The 24,872-nt window shown below is 49.2% G+C and overlaps 1 protein-coding gene across 2 annotated transcripts in view; it reads right to left on the reverse strand.

Moving 5' to 3' along the window:
- Positions 1-24,872, reverse strand: part of ERGIC1 (endoplasmic reticulum-golgi intermediate compartment 1) — a 54,942-nt gene that overhangs the window by 1,392 nt on the left and 28,678 nt on the right. For both annotated transcript variants that reach the window (XM_038149932.1, XM_038149933.1), the window contains exons 4-9: positions 16,181-16,275; positions 15,421-15,545; positions 13,002-13,106; positions 9,823-9,883; positions 8,664-8,764; positions 5,965-6,087 (exon numbers count right to left, since the gene is read on the reverse strand). In XM_038149932.1, coding sequence (XP_038005860.1) covers positions 5,965-6,087; positions 8,664-8,764; positions 9,823-9,883; positions 13,002-13,106; positions 15,421-15,545; positions 16,181-16,275 — 610 coding nt within the window. The remainder of the gene's footprint in view (positions 1-5,964; positions 6,088-8,663; positions 8,765-9,822; positions 9,884-13,001; positions 13,107-15,420; positions 15,546-16,180; positions 16,276-24,872) is intronic.

The following is a 24,872-nucleotide window of genomic DNA, read 5'->3' on the forward strand; positions in this document are numbered from 1 at the left end:
GATCTTGGGTCGAATTAAGACACGTAATTACTTCCAAGAACAGGGCTAGGAAAAAAATTAATCTCCTGATTAGCATTAACAGCCTACTTCACTTCTCAAGTGCGACAAAAACACAGAAATATTCTGTGTATTCTGTCAAACCAGAGTCTTTGTGGAAACAGAATCAGAGTCCTCTAGGCTGGAGGAGACCAACAACACAAAGTATTTCCCTGCTACAATGGCTCACTGGTTTGGGATTAGTCTCTCCTTCAGCCCTAGCTCATAAGAAATCCCCTTTTTCCCAGGCAGGCCCTTGTCAGGAGATAAGCTCCATACTCTGTTCCCCTTCTCACAACCCCGCTGTTATTCTCAGAACCACCTCATCCTACACAGCATAAAAGACCAAATTAAAAGAGCACCAAATTATCAAGTAAAAAATGTGGGAGTGGGGAAGTTAGAGCTGTGTAATTAGAACCTGGCTGGTACCATTGGTAGGTCACGCTGTGGTGTGTCACACTGCCTGCTGGCACCCTGGGACTTTCTTCCCCTCCTGTGGTGTTTGACTTCTGCCTCCCCACCAGGTGGTTTGTCTGAAGCCAGTCTTGAGCAGTACTCAGATGTTCTTCTGTCAAAAACAGCGTGGCAGCAGGAGCAGGGTGTGGCTGTCCCCTGTGCTGGCACTGCTGAGGTGACACCGTGGGGCTGTGATCAGCTCTGGCCTCTCGTGGTGAGAGACCCTGAGGGGCTGGAGCATGCCCAGGGAAGGGAGCAGGGCTGGAGGAGCTGAGGGAGCTGGGAAGGGGCTCAGCCTGGAGAAAAGGAGGCTCAGGGGGCCCTTGTGGCTCTGCACAGCTCCTGCCAGGAGGGGACAGCCAGGTGGGCATCCAGGATGAGAGGGAGCGGCCTCAGGCTGGGCCAGGACAGGCTCAGGGTGGGCACAGCAGGAATTTCCCCATGGAAAGGGGGCTCAGGCCCTGGAACTGCCCAGGAAGGTTTGGAGAGCCCATCCCTGGAGGTGGCACTCGGGGCTCTGGGCTGGGGACAGGGTGGGGATGGGCACAGCTGGGACTCGATGGGCTGGGAAGTCTTTTCCAACCGAAATGATTCCATGATAAACGTTATAAAAGTGCAACACAGCTGGCCCAGAAGGGAACTGGTGCCACACTACACACACCCTGCCACGTCTCTGCTCCCACAAGCACCCCATGGGCCAAGGCACAGACAAAAACCAACGCAGGAGCAGCAGCAGCACTGAGGAGAGGGAACAGACAGCTCATGAAGGGTGAGCAAAGGCAGTGAGCACCACAGCTCCTTTCCACCATCTGAATATCCAGTGAGCTCAGTGAAACAAGGAGCTGCAGGAAAGGGGGCTTTTGCAGCACACTCAGCATTGCTGCAGAGCGAGGCTGCTAAAACCAGAGCACCAGCCCGAGGCAAAGTCAGGATTTTTAGGGGACAGCTCCTGCTCCTGTACTCCCTCCCTGCTGTCCCTCGGGGTGTGACACAGGGTGACTTCCCAGGGAAATGCCCACCACGGAGCTGGGTTATTTCAGCTCAGAGCAGCTCAGCTGACGGGAGATGTCACACCACAAACACAAAGCCCGTCCAACACGCAGGCTCTGCATCACAGGCAGGAAAATCTGACTTCAGTGCAGCAGCACAAGGGGCTGGGGAATAGAAAAAAAAATCTAAATTCATCTGCAGAGCTCTGTGGTGCTGAGTGGGGATGAGTCACACACACCTGGCACTGGCTGGGGCCTCCTGCACACACAGCTTTGAGTCCTGGTGACGGAAGAAGGGCTTGGAGGGCTTGTGACCAGTGCTGGCTCCAGGTCAGCACAGGAGCTGCACCAAATGTTCCTTGATCATCACAGCTCTGATACGTAAGGGAGGCATCAGGCACTCGCCTGGGTTTAATGGAATGAGTTCTTGGCAATGATCTGCCTTCAGCTCCATGAGGTCTGTGGGATCAGGCCCAGCCATGAAGGATGAAGGGAAAGAGACACAGAAGGGGAATAATCCCAGCTGTGAGAGCCCTCTGGACAGGAGGGATTCACCTTGAGCAGAAGGAGACCACAGCAGAGTGGGATGCAGGCTGGTGCCTACAGTGGGTACACAGGAGGAGGCAAAGCTGCTGGCAAGGTGACAGAAAGGCAAGTGTCAGACACATGACTGTGCCCCTCTGGGATGTCCTAAAGTCTGAAAATGACTTTTAAAGTCAGAGGGGACCAGGAGGACCCTCAGGCAATTCCTAGGAAGGTAAGCTGCAGAATCCCAGCCAGAGATTTTCAGCACATTTTGCATTATTTGGCTTTAAAAATGCCACAGGACTGAACCTGTGACACCTGCCAGCACCAGCTCCCATGGCTGAAGTTACTCTGCTCCAGCTCCCACCTTCCATTATTTCCAGTTTCACTTTTTTTCACACTCAGAGGCCAGATGAGTCCTCTCATACCAGAAAAAAAATTTCTTTGGATTTTGAATGGTTCAGCAGAACTTTGGCTGCTTTTCTGCCTGCTCTCCCCTCCCAGCCCCTACACTGATCTCATGATAAAACCTTCTTTCAGTTTGGCCACTTAGAATAACTCATGAATTTTCAGCAGTGAAACTTTTCCCCTTGCTTCATAACCTCAACCAGGAGCTCTTGAAGGCTCCTCTTTATGAGGGATGAGTTGATTTTAAGCACTGCAGTTTGACAGGCAAAAAAACCCCACGTTTAACACGCTGCCAAGTGTCTGTGCTTAACTCCAAGATCCCTGGCAAACTCATGGAACAGTGACAGTGGCAGCACTGACCCACAAGAAACATAAAATCTTATTTAGTACTGATCTTTTTTGAGCATGACATGCAAAGCAAAAAAAAAAAAAACACCAAAAAACCTTATTTTAAACTAAAAGCTTTGGTTTAAAAGGAAGCACCTCTCACATGGTACAGAAAATTAGGGTAATTCTTCACACCACAAAGATCTAAGGAGCAGGCATGAGTTAGAATGGGGACAGAGAGGATGTGGGAATGCTGCTGCAGGGCTGTAACCCTGCTCTTGGCAGTGCTGAGGTTTGGGAGGGCAAAGCCATGAGTGACAAAGAGCAACAGATAACCCTACCAGCAGCAGGACATGCTTTGGCTCTCTGCTGAGCAGCCAACACCCCTCAGCAGCGTGTCCTTCCCTCCATCAGTGACCCCTAAAGCCTCTCTGAAGTCCCAGGATCACCCCCCATGCCAGCAGTAATTTGAATTTAGTGAAAGCCACAGGGGAGCCCAAGTAAACAGTGAAGGAGCCCCTCTCCCAGAGCCTGTCTTGTGGTTTTTAACCTGAGCAGCTGCTGCTCAGAACAAGCTGCTGCTTTCCATGGCCAGGCAGTGACTGCACAGGCTCCCAGTCCCCGCTGGCCCTCAGCCCAGTGCTGGCCATCACTAACTGGTCTCCAGAGCAACTGTGATGCAAAAGGCCAGGCTGGAGAGACAGGAAGGGGCTAAAGAACAGATCATGTCACCAAACATGTCACTGGAGGGGCTCAGATCCTCTGCAGTGCTGCTCCCCCTGCCCGCCGTTCAGGGCCACTGGGAGGCTGTGGAGCTGTGATGCAGAGCCAAGGCTGCTCTCCTGAGCAGCAATCCTGGCCCAAAGGAGCCCAGAGCAGCTCAGCAGGGCCAGATGGCCCGGACTGAGCCATCCAGCCCCTGGAACAAGGCTCTGCCTGCACACCAGGAGTGTCTGTCACACCTGTGTGACATCCCGACACGGCCACCAGCATCATCCTCATCCCCCAGAGAGAGGACATCCAGCTGGAACAGCCCCAGGGAGCTGCCTGACACCACAGCCATGTACAGGACCAAAGAAAGCAGCCCAAAATCAACTGCAAAACTCCCCTGAAGTAGTCAGAAAGTGCCTGGCTACCTTTAAAGACAGAACAGGGCAAAATTCATCCTGGGGCCAGTGATTCAACACTCAGTCCAGTGAGGAACAGGGTGTGTGGAGAGGACTGTTATTTTGGGGGAGAGGAGAAACTGAAACTCTTATTTAATGAAAGTTAATCAACCTGTAAATCTTATCAGAAACAGAAGTGGAACTGCTGTTCCATTTTTGGATTCTAAGTAGGAAACACACACTTCAGTTTTTGAGGTTATGGGATTCAAATTCAGATGAGATACAAACCCAAAATGTCACTGTGGCAAGCAGGGAGGAAATTCTCTCCTGTGGTCCCTAATGTCAACCCAGAAGCAGGATATCATTCAAAAAACATGCTTTTTATAGGCATATAATGGCAGATCAGCAGTGAATCAATGCTGATAATAAAATTAAAGAATAATCCCAGCTATCCAATCATTTCCCTTGAAAACACCTCCACACCCTCGCCCCCAACAAGATGTGTAAGAAACTTCTGGGAGCACAATTTTAGGGAAAGAAGCAGAGGCAGAATGAGATGCCAAGCCGTGAAATACTGATGTTTGACCTTTTTTAGGATTATGTTTTGAAGGCAAGTAGCTGTGCTAAGAAGAGAAAGTCTTTCACCACAACATTTAGGTTTGACTTCAAGCCCTCTTATGTGGTTATTTGTGTATTCTATTCTCTGTCTAAAGTTCAGTGAAGGGGACTCGCTGTTTATCAAAAGTTGCAACATCAAAATCTTGAAGTGCAACTCAACCACACTGTTTATGTGAATTCCAGCTGAAACAGTCAAGCAGTTTAAAAATCAGAATTTGAGATCTTCACTGCAGCCAATTTATCAACTGCTTCCCATTCCACCATGCCTCACTGGCACAGCTCACTGCAGCTTCAATTTTAAGCCAACTCCCTGAAGACACTTTTTTTTTTTTTTTTTTTAAAGTTCTGGAGGATCTTTAAATAGCTCCTTGCCTAATGAGCAGTTTGGCCAGCACAGCTTTGTTCTGGATGCTGAGATCAGGACTGCAGGATGCTCTCTGGACAGATCCAAATGTAACTCGTCAGGAAAACACCTCTGGAATTTGATCATGCAGCTCTTTTCCACTTCTACTGAGAACTCAATACCTGGATCTGGCACTCCTCATTAAGCCAAGCAGCAGAACTCAATAAAACTCAGTGTAAAAAAAAAATATTCAGTGTCAGGAGAGGAGAGGAGAGGAGAGGAGAGGAGAGGAGAGGAGAGGAGAGGAGAGGAGAGGAGAGGAGAGGAGAGGAGAGGAGAGGAGAGGAGAGGAGAGGAGAGGAGAGGAGAGGAGAGGAGAGGAGAGGAGAGGAGAGGAGAGGAGAGGAGAGGAGAGGAGAGGAGAGGAGAGGAGAGGAGAGGAGAGGAGAGGAGAGGAGAGGAGAGGAGAGGAGAGGCTGCTGATAAAACCTTCACTGCCAGTTTTCTTCCTATTTACTGTAAAAATCACCCAAACACCAACAGATAGCAAGGGCAGGCAGCTCTGTGTTATCTGACAGCTCTCCTCCCCTCACTGGAACAACAGAAAACCCTCTGGTGAGACCAGGATGACTTTGGGGTGGAAAAGGGTGGGCAGGCCCTGGCACAGGGTGCCCAGAGCAGCTGGGGCTGCCCCTGGATCCCTGGCAGTGCCCAAGGCCAGGCTGGACAGGGCTTGGAGCAGCCTGGGACAGTGGAAGGTGTCCCTGCCATGGCAGGGGGTGGAATGGGATGGGCTTTAAGGTGTTTTCCAATCCAAACCATTCTAGATTCTCTGCACATTTGACCTCATCATTACTGAGCAGTTTATTGCAGTTTTCAGCTCCACTTCCAAGCTTCTGACGTGCTGCAAGAGAGCCAATCCTGCCTAGACAGAGCCTGGCCCTTCTGGAATAGGTTCATTTCCCTTCTTTTTGTGTCCAGCTATTAAATCAAGCTGTCATCTCCCACTCCAGCCCCACCCCAGTGCTGTGCTGCTTTATCCCCACCACATCACAGTGCCCTGAGGCAGAAACTCAATTCCTGTGGGCAAGAAAGGCTCAGGAGGGACATGAAAGGCAGGCAGAGGAAGGGAGAAGGAGAGGTTAGGGTAACTCACCGATGTGATGAACCTGTACAAAGGCTGCCTCCTCTCTGTGTACTTCACTGTGATGGGGCTCAGGTCGTAGCGGAACCAGATGGCCGGGATGATGCGGCCCGTGTGGCTGTAGGCCACGTATTCCTGGGGAAAAACGGGCAAAAAAAGGGGAAAATGGCACAAAATGTCAGCAAGCTCACTGCAGAGAGTGTCTGCCAGAAAACTGCCTCCGTGGGCTTGGCCTTCACCCGGCAGTTTTGTAGCAGTGAGCAGATGGAAAGAGGCAAACAGTGAATTCCTGTGTGACTGCTCACCTCCCGTCCTTATCCAAGAGGAAAACAATCTCCTTCCAGCCTGATAATGAAAGAGCTGGGGACAGAGTGATGGTGATTACTCTCACCTTCATTCAGAGTCACAGGACTAAACAGAAAGGCTGTCGTGATTCTCCATCCTTCATCTCAAACAGATCTGCTCTGTTTAAACACAAACAGCCTGGCTGCAGGTGAAGTTTTGATTCTGTAAATCACATGTACGACTGTATTTTGTATATAAATCATTCACCAAACAGATGGAATTTAGTTTGTAAGAACCTGAAAATCCCTCCTTGTCCTTGCATTCCTTTGTCAGGCCCCCTCCCCACTGGCAATGGGAATGCTTTGCCCTCTTAGTATGAATCATCAAACCACGTTTAAAACTCCTGCTGAAAGCCAGGATGAAACTGCATACAGAAAAATATTGGCAAAGGTTCAAAAAATACCCCAGGCTGCTTTGGGAGAGACATCTTCCACATTCCCAGTGCCAATTTCCTTTAATCCATTTGTTTCCTGCCAGGTGCAGTGGCAGGCACAGCCACAGGACAGCACCCAGCAGGACACACTGCCCACTACCAGCACCAGCTTGCTAACTAAAGCCACATCTTCCCGAGATAACATTTTGTCTGTGCTGTCCGTGGAGATAGGCATCAGTTTTCAGACATTCACAGGGTGAAGAAAAACCCCAGGAAAGCAGGCTGGGGAGCCAGCAGTCCAGGGACAGCCCAGCGTGGCACAGGCTGCCTCTCCCTCCCTCAGCCCTGAGACAAGCTGCCAGCTCACATCTCCCCTCCTGCTGCAACTCTCCTTCACAAAGAGGCAAAGACAGCCTCAAACACCTCAGAAAGATGAAAAAAGAGTAAGCAACAGGACACTCGTGAGCATGACACCAAAAAAAATTAATTTTGCTCTCTGTGTGCTGGTGAAGCAGTATTTATCTTCAATCTTCTTAAATAAACCCCAAATTTCCCTATTTTTAGGTGGTTCATCCCATGATGACAAGAGAAGCAGAAGTCCCCAGTTGTGACATTTTCAAGGTTTTACTGGAGTTCTGCAGCTCACTTTGGGACAGTGGTTCTGTGGGAAGTGAGGAGCCAGAGGAGCTAAGAGAGGAGACAGAGTTTACACCCTTCAGACTCTCCTCATGGCAGCCACTCTGTGCCAGGCTGCGCCAGGGGCTTCCCATTTCCCCTTCCCACTGCTCAGTGTGGAGTGAAGGATGGAAGCACCACGAGAAGAAAGCACAGCCGTGCTTCTCAGCACCTCAGTTTTGACAGGACTGACCTCATTTTTTCCTTCCTCTCCCCTTCTCCCCACCAGCACTCCTGCCCTAATGAGTCAGACTTGGCTGAGCGCCCCCATGTGCAGCCAAGCTCACAGAAGTGTCAAAAGCTCCTGCTAGTTTCCAAATTACTTTCAGAACTCCTGTCACAGGAGCCTTATCAGAACAGCAGTTGTGACATTAAGCAGAACAAATACATTGTAATCTGAACAGAGGGAGATGTCCAAATCCCTGGGATGCAGCATCCAAGCAAGCCCAAAAGTCACCAGTCAGGAACATTAATCTGAGAACTAGTCCAGCAGAGCGTGTGCTTAGGGCAAACTTGAAGTAATTGGATATTACAGATTTTGGACTTTCATTTAGCATCTGAATGGCAAATAATTTTCAACTGGAAGATGCTTTCTACTGTAAAAAGTGAATAGAGTCCTTTTTATTTCTCAAAAAATTCAATACATTGAACTATTAAAACGCTGGATGTGGCACTCATGCCCTGGGCTGGGTGACAAGGTGGGAATTGGTCACTGGTAGGATTTGGTGATCTTGGATCTTTTCCAAAGGAATGGATTCTGTGGTAATTCACTATCATAATGCCGGGACTGTGAAATACTCAACCAACACATATTTGCTGCTACAGTTCAGTGATTTAATGTCTGAAAGAAACATTTGTAAAAAGCTAAAAACTCTGCTGATTTATTTGTCTCATCCATCCATCCCAAGTGAGACTGCTTAGTTACTGAAAGCAGGTGTAAGCGATGTTTTGTGCGCTCAGCTGGATTACAGTTTCCATTCAGATGCACCTTGCCAGGCACAGCAGCAGCTCCTGCAGCCTGTAAACACCTCCCACACCACCGACAGCAATCCACCCCAGCCAAACTGCCAGCAGGAAGAACACCTTCCTCAGGAATGAAAGCAGCACCACCACCTTTGACAAGCCCTCCCAACCCCAACCCTGGCAAACCAGCGGCAGGAAAAGCCCCACTCTGAGCAGCTTCAGTTCCTCCTTCTCCCAGCAGAGGCTACTGCTCACCTACGAACCCACAGGGCACGGAGAGCAGCAGGAGTGCTGGCTGAACGTGCCCTGGGATGCAGAGAGGAGCCTCTGGATGGAGAGGCAGCTGCTTCTTTACCTTGTTGGCCACGGTGTACTGGTAGGAGTATCGCTGCTTGCCGCTCATGTCCTCGTACACCGTGGGCACGATCTTCAGGATGTAGTCGTGAGAGGCAAGGGCTGTGCTCGGGGAAGGAGGGGAAGGACACGTTAGCACCGAGAGAAAGGAGCCAGCCCACAGAACAAGTCACAAAAAAGGGTGACTCCCTCCTCCTTATCTCAGGGACAGAGCCTCACATGCCACATTTGTGCCCTCTGTTCAGAACTCTGGCAGGTGCTTGGGTGACACCAGAAGCCGCCCACCACTTCTGTAGGACCACAACCCACCCAAGGTTCGGGTTACTCCAACCTTCCTAACTGCTTGCAACTATAAATGGTAAGACTTTTACCACACCACAAACAGCCTGGTTAAATCAGGAACTGGCTGAGGTTAGGGCTGCAGCCCACTGAGATCATTTTGACTAAAAAACCTGAGGTATCACAACCTGAGTACTTCCATTTCTTTCTTGCTTTCTCTTCCTTCTCCTACAGCTGCTTAACTCTTTTTTTTTTTTCTTCATTATTCAAATGGCTCATTCAGTTTTTTATGTCTGCTAGAACAGTTCTAAAACAGAATTCTAAATGACATCTCTGAAGGATCCTCTAGCCAAAGTGTAACACGATGACATTTGGCTCCTGGAGGTAAAAAAGCCCCACAAACCCCAACTGTACAGCTTCAGGAACAGCCATAAAAATTTCGTTCCAAGAAATGGACAGGAATTATGTCCTGGAGGAGTCTGAAGATTTGAGAGACAACTCTCTACACTGAATTGGAGCATGCATTGAATTTTCCTTTCCGTGCTGGGCCATGAAAATGCCCCTCTTGCCATCCACACAGTAGAAATTTCAAGGCAATTTGCAACACAAGTGCAAGGCAAAGTTCTGGTGGAAGTAACAGCAGCAAAGGGACACTAAAGGAACAGGATATGGATAAAAGCCTCCATAAGGACTGCAAAGGACCTTTTGGGCTAAGCCTTTTCTGTAGCACCGGAGGAAATGGAAACGTCAGCCAGCAATGTCTGGATCATTTTGGCTACAGAGGCAAATGAAAGACTTCTGGATAAAGCAGTGTTGCATGAATGGCCCTGCTTTCCCTCCTGCAGAGGGTGGCTGAGAGCTGCAGTCCCCAGGATACCCACGGTTTGAGCTGAGCTTGTCTGCTCCCTCCAAGGCATTGAATGCTCCGTGAACGTTATGGACCTGGAAAGCAAAAAGGAGGATGAAGAAACTCTGCTCTGACTTGATACTCTTGACCTTTGCTTCCCTGCCCTGTAACCAGGGGATCAGCCTGATTCAACCCTTCCAAAAAACAAAGCCTCAACCCAGTAAAAGATGACCCCAAATATCTTTCAGTGACCATCATCACAGTGGTTGGCTCCAAGTGAAAAAGCTGATTTCACAACACCTTACAAGATGAAACTCCAAAACGACTCCAAAGCTAAAGGAATTGCAGTTGGAAGAGGCCAGTTGTGAAATTTTCACCGTGAGGTATTTCCTAAGAGCTTTGCAGAGTTAACTGTGAAATTAATTTTATCAGGCTGAAAGGGAAGCAGATGGGAGTCACACTGGGGTTAAAACTCAGCAGTGTTCTCCTCTAAAGGTGGCTCCTGTCAGGGCAGCTGGGTCTGTACAACTCAGCCTTGCAGATGGCAAGGACACATCCCAACACCGACATCCCTTCAGCTTTCCCTGCAGCTGATTTCAGAGCTGTGAGTGTCTGTTTGCTCAGAATAACAGCATTTCCATGCCCTGCACACGCTGTGACCTGGAGTCTGATCTCCACCAACACGATAATCCACATGAGAACTCTCCAGACAGGGAAAAGCCCATGGCAGCAGCTGTAGGTCAGAGGTTGTGCTGCTCACAAGGTACAAAGAAAGGACAAAGAATTCCATAACCCAGAAATTCCTGACCTTAAGTCAGACAACAGAGAAGAAGAGTTTGGAAGGAGGATCTGGTCATGGGTGTGACAGTTTCACCTCACCAACAGGGCAATGCCATCTCCCTCCCAGACCCTCTCAAGAGCTGACAGCACATGGATGTGTCTGTCTCATCCTCACGGACATTTCCCTGTTCCCAGCACTACAGAGTGGATGAGGGAGGAAGCAGCAAGTGAACCAGTTCTGCTCAGCAAAAAGGAAATTCTGGACAGACAAAATCAAGCACGTTCAACTGGAAGGTGCTGGGAACAGGAGCAGAGCAAAAGCAACAGCTGATCCTGCTGCAAGGCCTTTTGCTCTGCTGGAATTTCACACAACCACGACCATTCCCAAACCACATCTGCAGGCTGTGCTCATTCTTTACCCACTCTAAAAGGCAAAAGAACAAAAAGAAGCCCCTGGAGTGGGCTCCAGTGTTGTGTTCCATTCTTGATACAGCTAAAAAGTCTCCTACAGAATATCTGGGCCAGAGACTTTAGGGTCCACTTCAAACTTGTGGTAGATTTTCCCCTCATCAAGAACAAAATTCAAACCAATGAGTTCCTACCTCCAGCCATCAGGTAACCCAGTAAAGAGAGAGATGTGGAAATAGGAGATCTTGCATTTTTAATCATAATTTCTACTGAGTTCTACATTATGGTGTTGAATAATCCTGGCTTTAACCTTGTCAGGAGAGTTGTCTGCCCCTGACAGTAAAAAGGCATCATCTCCTGCTCTCCTCATCCCCCTCCTTACTGGACTACCTGCATGAGTTTTAATTCTGCAGGTTTTCATTCTGATCTCATCTAAATGAGGATGAAAAATCTACAGGAAGTCTGCCACTACTGTGCACGAGGTACTGATGAAGACTCAAAGCTCATTCAGTGCCAGATGATATTTAAATCTCTGCTTCAAAGAGATTGGTTTTTCTGGAGAACACAGCCTGTCCCTCGGTGGATCACTGTGGCAGAGTCAGTCCCAACCCACAAAGAACAAACTCCCAGCACATGACACAAGTGAATGAGAAGCTCCTCACCCTCTGCAAGGAATATAAGCTTTTATTACATCAAAGCAGGTGGAGACAACCTGAAATATTCAAAGGTGCAGCTAGGCAGATTTAAAGCTCCCCACACTTGCTGGCTCTCGCTGCTTGCTGAGTCGTGGTAGCACCTGTTTGGTGAAGATATCCTTCTTTAATTTGTGCTGCTGAGCTGCTGCTTGCCTGCAGCACCGAGGTGCTCCCTCGCTGAGCACTCAGACCACGAGCAGTTATCCTCAACTCTGAAAATATCCTCTGAACTTGCCCCAGTCAGGAGCCAAGTCCACATTTGCTAGACAGGTTCCTCACCACAAGAACTGAAGACACTTGCTGCTTGTCTCTCCAGGCTCCTCCTTCCTGCTGATTCACACTCCAGCTGCCTTACCCCAGCCCTCCATGATACAACAATGGGAGTGCTCCCTCAGAGCACCCATTTCCCACGCAGGCTGCACAACTCCCCATCACCACTCACCTCCTATTTTTCATAATCTCAGTGTGCTTTACAGACATTAAGCCAAGCTTATTTATACGCTAATATTTCCTGGTTCCCACACAAGATAATTCCTAAAAGAAGCCCGGAGCAGAACCAGAAGACTACAAAGCAACGCTTAGACTCGTTAGCATGAAAAAGGGTTTTGGAAGTGGGTGTACAAGGAGCAGACTAATGAGACGTCTGTGCTGAGGAAAGAAGATTACAGAGAGACTAGGGCTAAGCAATGTTTAGGGTGAGTCTCAAGCTGGGTGTGCACATGTGGAACTCCCACCTGTGAGGGCAGCTCCTTGGAAGTAGGCTAGAGAAGTGCTGTAATCTGTCCTTATTGAGAAACCAGGTAATATTACATAACTTGCAGCACTTGGTGAAATTCTATCCACTGGGCAAGTGCATGCATTCAGCTTCTTCCCAGCAGGGAATTGGCAGTGCTAGGCCTAACTTGTGTTTCACAGAGCAAATTTGACTAATAGGTGTCTGCTATACAAGCAGAGTGAAGTGAATTAAAAAGAGCTTGACTGCTGCTGTGGTGAACACAGTAGCCAGCACACATCCTCCCTGAGTGCCTCACTGCTCCTCCACAAAGGTTTGTTTGCTGTGTTCACGCTAAAACCAGGATTTTGCTGAGCCACAACCCTCATTTCTAACTCTCTCTACAGAGTTTTCCAAAAGCACTTTGAGTTTCAGAAGAACACAGCACAGTTGCTCTGTGACTGGACACTGCTCCTGCCCCAGCTGGTGGCAGCTGTGAACTCTTCCAGCCTAGAGCTTACATTGCAGGGACACACAGGCCTTCCATAAAACCAAAGTGTCTAATGTTAAACCACTCTCACTGCATTCCCCTGGAGCCAGGGAATTTTCAGGACTCACCTGTAGCTTGTCCCCAAATGAGAGCTTGTGGATGACGTGAGTCATGTCGGGGTTCTGGGGCTGCGCCGTCGCGCTGTGCGTCGACACGTGGAAGTTACCAGGGACCTAAAATTAGCCACGACAGGGAAGACAGGATTTCACGTTTTATCCCTCAAGGCATTGCTAGGCTCTGTGATGTGACCTGGGAATGCCTGGATCCATCCAGGAAGGCGGAAGAATCCATGATACCTTCCTGCAGCTGACCAACACCACCACCCTCGAGTCCTGCAGCCCCGGAGCCTGGCACCCCCAGACTGCTGATGTTCCTGACCAGGGGATGATGGGTGGGTCACTCCCAGCTCCAGGGATCCCCAGCACTTAAGGCTATGTCTTTCATCCCTGTTAAAATAAAATTCCTGTCTCTCTTGCTCAATGTCTTACTCCCACATCTGGCATTTGCAAAAGGGGCCCACTGCTGCAGAGCAGCCCAGGAAGCTGGGGATGTATTTCTCTTCTGGTACCCGTCATGAGCAACTTTACCTCTGGGATTGTGTGCAAGAATGAGTTTTATATAAAGAGAAAATCCACCACCAAACCCACATGGGCATCCTGTACAAACTAACCTAGATCTTCCCCTTGGCAGGAGCCAGCAGGGGCCCTTCCTTTTAATTTTTTGAATGGAGGGAAATACAAAGAACTGAAAAGCACAAGTTTCACTTAAAGGCTCAGTTCCGAGACAGAAAATGAGCCCTGGTGTCTCTCTGATGGCACCACTCTGCATGCACACACTTTTCAGGTCACTACTAGCCCTGAAGTCCTTCAGCAGATTCAGCTCAATCATGGAGGGTGCAAGAATATTTTCCTATTGAGAAAAGGTTGTGAAATGAAGCAACCCTGAGGAGCAATGTGGCACAGCCCAAGGCAGGAGTGGGAGGGTGGTTATACAACTGCTGCCCAGCTGCTCTCTGCAGAGACACCTCATCAGCAGGGCCATGGGAGGCCACATGCCCTTCCATGTGCTTTCAGGAAAGCTGATTTAATGACCTGAGGAACAGCAGAGCACTCCTGGGAACACTTTCAGGTGTGGACAGCAGCTGTGTCACAAACAAGCTGAGCAAACAGGGCGTCAGGCCCTGCAGCAAGCAGCACACAGCATCATCTCGCTGTCACCCTGTCCTCCCTCAGCAGCTGGGGCAGCAACACCCAAGTGAGAGCCTTGGTCAAGTTTCCGAGGCTGGCCGGGTCCCACTGCAGCTCCCAGCTCAGCCCGTCCAATTCCTGCCAAGGGACTGCAGACTGCCAGGTCACACACAGGAGATTTGGGCTTCCAGAGCCAGAAGTCCTGGGTCAGCTCCCCTGCCTGTGACAGCTGTCCCAGCCACCAAACGGGACACAAATGAGCAGTGGAGGAAGCTCCTCAGTGCCGCATTCTGCACCCCCTTCTGGAGCTGCTTTGTGAGCAGGACACCCCACATTCCAGCAGACAAACCCCCAGGTACCTCAGCTCTGTGCTCTGGGAATCGTCTGGACAAGAACTACCTTTCCAGAAGCCCTTTCCCAGTTTTGTGGACCACCAGCTGCCAGCGATCCTGGCGGCTTGGAGATGAGGAAAAAGTCCTCTTTTTACAGCCCTAATCCTTTCCATGCCACAGAATCAGCAAGAGGTCCTGCCTGTTATTTTTAGATGTGCTTTAACACGACCTGGGAGGACAAGAAGGAAGTAGGATTTTGTAGCCCGTGGTACACCAAGAGGAGTGAATAAAGGGTGTGCCCTTCTTAGGACATCAGCGGGTCCCACCAGTGCCTCCCCCACCCCAGCAAGTCATCTCCAGCATTACATAGCAAGATTATTCAATCTTGAACACACCCATCCCAAAGAGGAGCCTCCTCCAGGCCTGGATTTTCATTCCTTGAGACAGAAGCAGAGCATCCCCACCAAGCATGCGTGGGGCCACGTGCTGTATTCCAAACATCCCAGCACGGAGCCCTGGCAGCCTCCAGCAGGGAACATTCCAGTCATTCTGCAGCTCAGAACAAAGGAGAGCTGGGATGCAGCCACTGCCAAAGACCTCTCCACACTGAGTCAGGTTTTGGAGGTGCAGAAGTCGTGAGGAGTAAACCCAGGAGCCCTTTGGCATCTGTAGGGTTTTCACACAGCCCCTGAACATCGAGCTGCTGCACAGAGCTGCTCTCTCTGATCAGCAATTCCTTCTCCTTTACCTGCTTTGGAGAGTGCAGCAAACCCCTGATCTAACACGTTCCCTGTGGGTCTGGCCATGCAGCCTCCTCTCCCCACACTGCCTTGAATTTCTGTCTGACCAGGCTCATAAACACACACACAGCAGGAGAGACACAGATTTCCAAATTTTCATTTTTACAAATGGATTCTGCCAGCATTTCCCCAGCCAGCACACCCTCACCCCCTGTCAGTGCCACTCGCCTTGTTGATGCTGAAGTGGCCCTCAAACCTGCAGCCATCCCCATTATTGAGAGGGATCTTCATGGAGTTGTCAATGTGACCCACTTCGTGCCTTCCCATTTCATCCTGGATGTCCAGTCCAACCACTGCAGGGGTGGGAGGGAAAAGATAATTTAAAAAAAAAAAATCAAACAAAATAAGTAACAGGAGGGTTGCACAGGAAAAGCATGTATTGCTTTTATTTGAAAAAAAATCCACACCTTTTTTCCTGACATTTGACTAAACAGAGGCAATAATGCCCTTTGTCAAAGATTGTTATACCAGAAAAGCTTTGTAACCAAACTTTTCACGCTGCCTATTTGACACAAATACACCTCCCATGTCCTGCCAGCTGCCTGCGCTCCCAATCACACAAACAAACTTCAGGCAGACAAGGCAGGTGACCTGGGAAGAGCCAACAGCCAGCTGGTGCATTCACAGTTCCAAATGGAACTTGGGAGGTTTCTTGCTCCCAGACACAAAAAGGTTGCTATTAAAAAAATAAAAAAAAAAAAAAAGGAAATGAGATTCAGAAAGAAGCCAGTGAAGGAGATCAGCCACTGACACATGGTCCAAGAAAACAGGTGCCCTGGCCTGGAACAGAAAGCAATGGGATATTGGCAGAGGCTGCAGCTACTTCTTTCCATCCTGTTACAGAAGAAGGGCCACTGTGTCAGTCTGGGCCCACTTGAAGTATTACTTGAAATTACAAAGAAAAGCTGCTAAGTGAAGGGGTACTCACATTCACAGTGCAGGTTTGGCAAACTGATGTTCAGGTTCACTTCTATTTTCCCTCCGCTGTCTTTGTCTGGGTCATCCACGTAGAGCTCATTCACTCTGGAGGGCAGAAACACAGGTGGGCTCAGGCACAGGGCTGCTTCCCACAGGGAAAACCCAAAAACTTGCATGGGCAGGGGGAAAAGGGGACTGGAAAGAGGAGGTTTGATTGTGTGATGGCTACAACAGAGTTACAGAGAGAAGGGAAAGCTCTCCAGGATGGAATGGGGGCAAATAATGGCTTAATTTGATTTCTTGTTCAGCAAGTGCAGGAGGCTCTAAAAAAGTTCTGCACCAGTAAAAACCAAAAAATTCTGTTCTGTGCTTCCTATATCCTTCTCCACCCTGAGGTTTCAGAGGTGCTACAGAACAAGAGCCTGATGCTGAAGAGATGGCAGGTTATTGATCCAGCCTGCCCTCCCCTGGGCTGCTACTCCTTTTAGGCAGGAGGGAAGCATGTGTTTTTCCATTTGTGCCACAAATAGCTCTAGAGAAAGGCTGCTCTCAACTACCCCCAGGAAAGCTTATTTGTGTCACTAATTGCTTTTTGTTATTGCCACCCAGCTGACAGAGCAGCAGCAAGAGAAGGAAGGCAGCAGGACATATTTGTATTCCTCTCCTTAATATCACATTTCAGGCTATGAATGGTAACCAAAAGTGGTGACTAAAATTGAGGAGAAGGGGATTTGAGCCAGGAACAGATGGGAAGAAACATCCTGGACAGCAGGATCTCACACACTACACCAGCCTCCCAAAGAGTAATGTTGTCTCATAGCACCCACAGTGCTGGCACGCATCTCGCAGGAGACAAAACACAGATAGACAGGCAGAGGAATGCAGGAGTAGAAATATTTATTGTTGGCACGCACAATCCATCCGACAGGTAAAAATAAACCCAAACAACCCCAGTGCTGAATGTGCTGAATGGTCCTGGAGAATCCACTCTGGGGAGACTCACCCCATTGATCTGAGACGATGGTGAGATTACCTAGAAGCTCTTTTGCCCGTTCAACAAATAAGATTTGACAATTTATCTTCCAGCTGGGCAGATTATAAAGCGATGGGAGCTTAGATTCAGGCAAATTACATAAAATAAAAGACTAAGTGCTCTGCAGCATTTTTATTTTACATTCAAAGTGCACTAAACTCTTTGACGAGCCCCACTGGAGAGTCCACATGCTAAGAGTCAAAGCAGACTAAGGCAGCTACAAGACAGATTCAAAGTGATTTTGCTCTGCTGCTACATCTCTGGGCCACGGTGAACTGTTTGCCCCGTGGATGCAGAAGAAACAAACCTTCACACTGAGAAACACACTCGCTGCCAGGTTTTTTGGAGGCAATTACTCACAGGTCAGTGGGGTTTACAGACACTCATTTAAAACCAGCACAGCATTTGTCTTCAGCTTCACAGCCCTACCTTTCTCTGTTTTTAATTGGCTTGACAAGTTGCTTGCAATCATTACTCAACCTATTTTTCAAGTGATTAATAAAAATGACACAGAGGGAGGGGAAAGATTGCTCATCAGTGACCTAGTTAGCAGCTTTTTGGCTGAGCCCTCTCCTCCTGGGTGGAATGCATTCTCTCCTCTACGTGTTCATTACTGCCAGATTGGGCAGATTGGATTAAGTCATACATCCAACTAGGGCCGGGAGGAGCAGCTCCAGCCAGGATGGGCACTAATCCCCCAGAGCAAGGCACCTCTCAGTGCTGCCGCAGTGCTCCCATCCATTTCTCAGCCCATTTCAGAGCTCCTGGCTCCTTCCCAGGGCTGTGCTGGCTGAGATGCCCAGCAGTGCCACAGGCACCTTGGCATTCCTGGCTAAAGGAGCGTTCACAGCAGGGCTGGCAGAGCACAGTCAGGTCCAGCAGCTCAGCTCAACATCCCAGCTCTCTGGAGAAAAGCCCTAGCATGGTCAGTGTTTGTATTTGCTGATTTCTAACCCTGAACCTGTCAGAAATCATGCAGCTCCCACAGCGAAGGCGCAGGAGCCGCTCGGTGACGAGCGAGTGAGAAAGAAATGTCTGATTCCTCTGGCAGAAATCAGAGGATGAACTGTGCACAGGCAGCCCGTGGGAGCTCTGACAGAGGAAGGCAAGTGCTGAGCTCACCTGGCTGCTCGCTGGATCACTGAGGCACAGAGAAGTAGGGCAGCTCGTGCAGGTCACACAGCCCAGGAGCTGCAGGTGAAGGAAACTGGTTTCCTGTCCCACAGTCCGGTCACTGGACCAGTGACTCCCAGCCTGTCCCTTGGGCAAGGCTCACAGCCACTTCCTCCTCCTCCTCCTCCTCTTCACCCAGTAGCCCCCTGCCCCTCTCCTACTCAGGTTCCAAATTTCACAACCCACTCTATCACTGCACAGACATCAGGCAGCTCATACAGGGGATCCTTCCTTTCCTTCCCCTCACTGCAGCCTGCAGCCTCACCTTTCATGGAGCACCCACCCAGCTGGTTCCAGTCCAGCCACTGTCTCCTCATGGCACGATCGGCTCCTGCTGAGGCCCAAAGTGACAAATCCAGCTCCAAAGTGCATCCTCTGTGTGTCACTGATATTCCCTCTCACCACGGGGAACCAAGGGTACAATGACAACCCACCACAGGCTGCACTTGCTGGGGCAAACCTCACAAGAAGCGTTGTTGTCAACAAACTGGACATTTCTCTCCTCAAATATCTGGAGTATTGGAATTCTGGAAATCTCACATGCAAATTTCCATGCTCACAGCTATTCCTTCCAGTGAACCACTGGCACCCAGGTTTGGGGGGCAAAGGGCTGGCACTCACATGTCCCTTGCCATCCTCCTCCCCTGGGCCACGAAGCCAAATTGCACGCAGCCTTCCTACTATTTAATCAGACTCTCCTGGGATGCCAGGAAAAGCACTATTTACCCCCTCTAGCCACTCTCCCTGAAGGACTAAGGTCTCTGGTGGAAGAAGTTGACTCTAATTGATAGCTGTCTGTCCTGGAATACAAAGTGTCCCAGGAGGAAGAGTGCTTTAACGGTAAATCTGGGATGATCACAAGGGAAATAAAACCCGAGGCCAGGCAGAGAGAGGCAGTGATACTGGTCATATTGTGGCTCCAAAGGCAGGGTTTACCTTCTCCACACATGTAGGAGTTGGTGTTTTCCTGGCTGCTACTAAGGAATATTGGAATAAAAGCAGCACAATGAAGGAGGGTGCAGAGCTCTGAAAGTACAAGGTGAGAGCTGGACCTCCCACCCCCACAGAGCCTCCCACCACTGACCCGAGGAACAGCAGGGAAGTTTCTCCATGATCCACACATCAGGAATCTGCTTGACTTCTAGAAAGAGCCACTTGCAAATACTTCACATTCCTGAGTGATGCTGCTGGGCTGCTTACCCCGTCTGCTTACAAACTTCCAGCGTTCCACGCAAAAAGCTGGAGGGACCCTTTGTCCAGATCATGCCAATGGCACGAGAGAGCCAGGGAAAGGGGGCCACAGCAGCCAGAGGGCACGCCATGGCTTCAGGGTTTTATCCAAAGAAAGTCAGACCTGTTCCCTGTGCTTTAGGTCTCAGATTTATGACACAACAGCTTCGTTTCCCCAGAAACAAAACTTCCACAGTAACTTGTTTCCACCCAGCAGCTCTGGCCACTAACTGCAGCATTTCAACAGCTGAAGAGCCTTTGGATCCGAGGGTGGGCACTGCACCCACCTTCCAGAGCTTCACACACTGTGTGGGTGCTCTCTAAACACGTCTGCCTTGGCCTCTGTCCTCCTTGTCCCAAGTCCCTGCTTCAGGTTTAGCCTTTTTTCCCCCCTTTCACAGCAAACAATCAGCCAGCCTCCTCCTCAGTCATCAGCCACAGAGAAAATACAGCCACTTCCTCCAGAAAGCTGCACCTTGTCCTCCAAGGAGGCACCCTCTGATCTCCAGGACCCCATGCCTAAGAGGGAAAATAATTCTTCCTTCTTGAGGAAGCCCAAAGCTTCTCAAAAGACTTTCTCAGGTGAGCCCTCTTGGCTCCACTTGCCCTTTCAGCTCTAATCAACCACCTTCCAGAAACACAACCCTCCAGTGCTGAGACTCCTGCATCACCACATTTTCAGTGGTGCCAGAGCAGAGAGCACTAGACAGATCTTCTTTTCCATTTGCGTGAAGAAACAACAACAAGCAGGTCAGCAAACTCTCTACTGCGTCATGTGTCTGTTGCTCTGACATTTGTCATCTTCTGCATCCCAATCAGCTCCTCAGTGTGAAGGTGCTTGTCCCAGGTCAGCTGTGGAGCACAGCAAACACGGTGCCCTACAAAGGAAGGAATTACAGCTCTCCAGGAGACAGGAAGAAGGAGAAGGGTTGGAAAGACGTCAATGTAGACTTGAGTCAGGAATTGCAAATGACATCATGACACGACCTTCCGCTTCCTGCAAGCCCACACAGGGCACAGCAACCTGCACAAACCCCTAACACCTCCTGTTAGGTAATCCCCACCTTGCCTCACAAACATCAATTAAGCTTCTTACCTGCCTACCTCTCTCAGGGCTGCTGAGGATTACATCCTTCTGCAGAAAAGTCTCTGTCTCAAGGTCAGTCCGTAGCAGGAGCAGGATTACAACTCCAATTCCCTTTGCCTACAAAGCTGTGCTGCCTGTGCTGGGCTGCTTGGCTCCAGCGTTTCATCTGCCTCAAATGGATGAGCCAGCAGGGCTGGAGGTGCATCTCCAGCTCAGTGGCAGGACACAGGAATTGTGGCATCTCTGGGCTTGTGCTCCCAGATCAGGGTCCCCTGCTGCAGCTGGATCACACTCTGCTGGCTGGTACCATTTCCATGGGCTGAGAGCCACAAAACACACCCCACACACTCTGGAGAGCTGTGGGATAAAATACTCTGAAGACAGGTCTGGTGACAAACCTGCTGCTCTGCAGGATCAGTCCTGGGCATGCAAATGAATCCAGGGGATTCATCCAAGGGAATCCAAGGGAACACTGCTCCCTTAAACTCCTGGAGTTTTGCTTCCTCCCACACTCCTGACAGCCTTCTTGGGGCTATCCTGTTTCAGGCCAGGAACTGGGCTTTGATCATCCTTGTGGGTCCCTTCCAGCTCAAGATACTCTGTGCCTCTGTGATTCATGGTTTATGCTTTCATGAAAAGGCAGTAATTTTCCTGCAGATATTCTGCTTAAGTAATTAATTGCCTTGCGGGGGGCTCAGCTTTCCAATTAGCAAACTTGTCACTTCAGATAGGTTTTTGTCTGTTTATTACATAAAAACAAAAAAAAAAAAAGCAAACACTGCCAGGAACAGTCTGTTGCTTCCTACAGTGTGCTGTGGCAGAGGAATTAGTGTTGAGCAGAAACATTCATACCACGAGCACCACATTCATACCCTCCTACCCCTTCCCCTGGCTGCCAATGCAAGGCAGACTAGATTAGTTAATTACATCTTTAATCTTTAATAATGATGGAATACTTGGAAAACTATTATTGATCTTACAGGACATAATTCATGACCTAATTAGGGTGATAAAACGGTGAGATTATCATCTTGCCAGCTATTAACGTCTAGCACTGATCTGAGCTAATTAGAGAAGAGAGGGGTGATTTCTATGCTTCTGATTTAAACACAGCAGCAGAGGAACGAGGAGGCTACTAAAGGCAGAACAAGCCATTTCTAGCCCTCAGACGACTTTCAACTCAACCAACTGTTGGTCTTGCCCAGGAAAAATCGGACACGTTTAACCCTTTAGCTGAATTTCTTCAGCCACTTGAGTCATTGGCTCAGTGGGACAAGAGCGTTTGATGCTGTTCATCTTTCAGAGGTTCAAATGTGGAGCACAGACCTCCTTTTCTTTAACAGAATTGAGGAGATTCATCAAGGTTCTTGCTATGGAATCACTTAAGTTGGAAAAGACCTCCGAGATCATCGAGGCCAACCTGTGACCCATCCCCACCTTGTCACCCAGCCCCGAGCACTGAGTGCCACATCCAGGTGTTCCCTGGACACCTCCAGGGATGGGGACATTCCAATGCCTGAAGTTTGGACTAAGTCTTCAGTCACTCTTAGTCTGGACTAAAAAAAAAACAACTTAAAAATCAAGAGGATCCTTGACTTCCAGAGTTAAACTCACTCTCCCCTTAATGGCAATGATGGGTTGTGACTGAGAAAAGAATAAAGCTCTTTTCCCTCACCAGCCCTTCACTGTGCTTTTCCTGGGAAGGATGCAGCCCCACCTAAGTGCCAAGCTTGGATTTCCTTCATGGCTGCTCACAGGCCTGTTAGGGTCACACGATAAATCTGGAAGATGAACAACTTGGGAGTTTTCTACCCTCCTCAGGGCTGGTCTCCCCAGGAAACCCGTCAGCAGCAGAATAGGACGTGCCTTTAGAGTGTGTTACCTCTTCCATGAGCTTCCTGCAGTGTCTTGGTTTGACTTCCTAACTGGAGTCAGCTCCTGAGCACAGCCCCAGCCCCGGCGCTCATTAGAAATGCCCACACGAGTTATGACACAGCTGCCGCCCTCCCCACACAGGTAATGTTTGGGTTTAGGGCTATGACTGTGATCCTCGAGATGAGGGCGTCATTTCTTGGCTCTCTGCCACCCAGACAAGCCTTCAGCAGCTGAGACTGTAAATGCTACCACAACGGGCTGGTCAAGGAAAAACAGCTTTGAAGTTGGGCAAGAGCAGCCAAACCGAGATTTCGAGTAATACCAGGCACCGAGGCTGCTGCACTCCTGTGAACGTGAAGAAAGTGCAGCAGTGGGCAGGAGCCACTGAGGGTTTGGGGTCAGCGTGGTGCAGAGCAGATTCTTCTTTTCTCATGTTGCAGCGCGAGCTCAACAAACCACACCAAGCTCTTGCTTGAAGTGCAGCCACCAAGGGAAGCTCTCGGTGCTGGGAGTCAGACAGGGAATCCTGTGGGCACCAGTGCCCTGAGGGAGCTGTCCCTGCACACACCCCACACACAGTAACTCTGTGGAACAGGCTCTGAGGGAAGCAGGAGCGCTCAGCAGGGAACCTGCCACGTCTCGGATGTAAAACACCAGGCTAAGGGCTCACCTTGTCATCAAAATTGTGCCTCTCTCCCCACCCAGCTTGGCTCTGTCAAGTGCTTTAAGGGAAATATGACACAAAAGGAGAAAGAGTGATGCAGTCTCACAGCAGGGCTGGCAGTGACAAAGCAGGAAAGTTCATCCCATGTATCTGCACACCTGGAATCATTCAGGCCCTGGCTGGCATTGGGAAACTTCAATCTGGGTGAGGTATCTGTTGTAGAAGACTCTTAATACTAAAAAAACACCTTGAAACTTGCAATAAAAGTTGATGAGAGCTGAACAGTTTGCACATAAGGAATCTTCCACATATCTGTAAGTATTTGGATCACGGGAAAGCAAGGCTCAGAAACCTTTCTGAGACAGTATTTCCTCTGTTATTTGCTATTACCCAGCTCAATGGCAGCACAGAGCTCTCACAAGTTCCAGACCACGCAGAGCTCCCCAATCTTATTCCCAATGATGAGGCTCTGCTGCCTCACAACACACTGCCAGTAATACCTGACTGAAAGGGAACCACAAGAGGCTCACAACAACTTGTGCTGGGTTTCTCAGAAGAGAAACCAATGAGTGAGAAATGGAAAATAAAAGTTTACTCCTGCTTTCAAAGTCGCCGAACTGGGAAGGACTTGAAGTGACTTTCTGCAGTATTTCCGCTGTTCTGGGAGAGCCTTTTCACAAGTGCTGGGGGTGAATGTTCCCAGCAAGAGTCTGGTGACTTGTAACTCACCAGAAGGAGGTTTTCCTACTCTTTTGTGTGAGCTTTTGTGTTGGACAGTCCATGACGAATCAGGTTCCTGCAGTCATTTGTCCCAGACTCCTGTATGACATCCCCTCTCAAATTTTACTGCTTTATTGCCTGCAAACACCTCCTCCCCACACAGCTCCTGCTGGGAAAGGCACTTCACCATCTCTCTGAGGTTTTAATGAGGAACTCATCAGCTGAGCGTGCTTACAGCACTTCCCAATATTTCTGTGGAAAATGCATCATCTTCTTAAGGAAAAAGCGAGGAGATTCCTCAGAGAATGATGCAATTGTGCTGTTCAAAAAGGAATTTCTAGTCAGGAAACTGCCACTACATAAAGATGTGCTCTCCAGTAACTGGGTCAAAACTAGGTAAATATTACTAATTCCTCCTGTAAAGCATCAACTGAAAGAAAAAAGAAAACCAGGCACGAGAATGAGATCTAAGAGGAGAGCAAGAAAAAGCAGTGCTTTACTTGAAGCAGTCTGCCTAGCTTTTCTGTGTTTTAAAACAAGAAACCCAAGGAAACTCAGCTCTGTGAAGAGGCTGAAAAGGTGACCCCGGATTTCACAAGCAAACACACGGAACTGAAGTCAAAGAAACTGTGAGTAAGCAAGAAATCTGAGATAGCATCTCTGAAGCAAACGTGCAACAGGCACAAAAAATGATCTCCAGCTTGATTACACTCCTGCCTTCAGTTAAACATCAGTCAACCTTAACATTATTCCTGAAGTTATACTCTTGATCCAAGACTGAGCTGCACAAAAACAATGGAAGAGCCTCTTGGTTATCAAAATGGTCAATCTGAGCAAGGCTTCAGAGCCTTTTAGCTCAGCAATGACATCTGTTGCTATCAGGACCATCATGGGAGCCTGACAGAAGTTCCACCCTTCCC

This window comes from Motacilla alba, chromosome 13 (genome assembly GCF_015832195.1).
Source record: "Motacilla alba alba isolate MOTALB_02 chromosome 13, Motacilla_alba_V1.0_pri, whole genome shotgun sequence".
Taxonomy (NCBI): domain Eukaryota; kingdom Metazoa; phylum Chordata; class Aves; order Passeriformes; family Motacillidae; genus Motacilla; species Motacilla alba.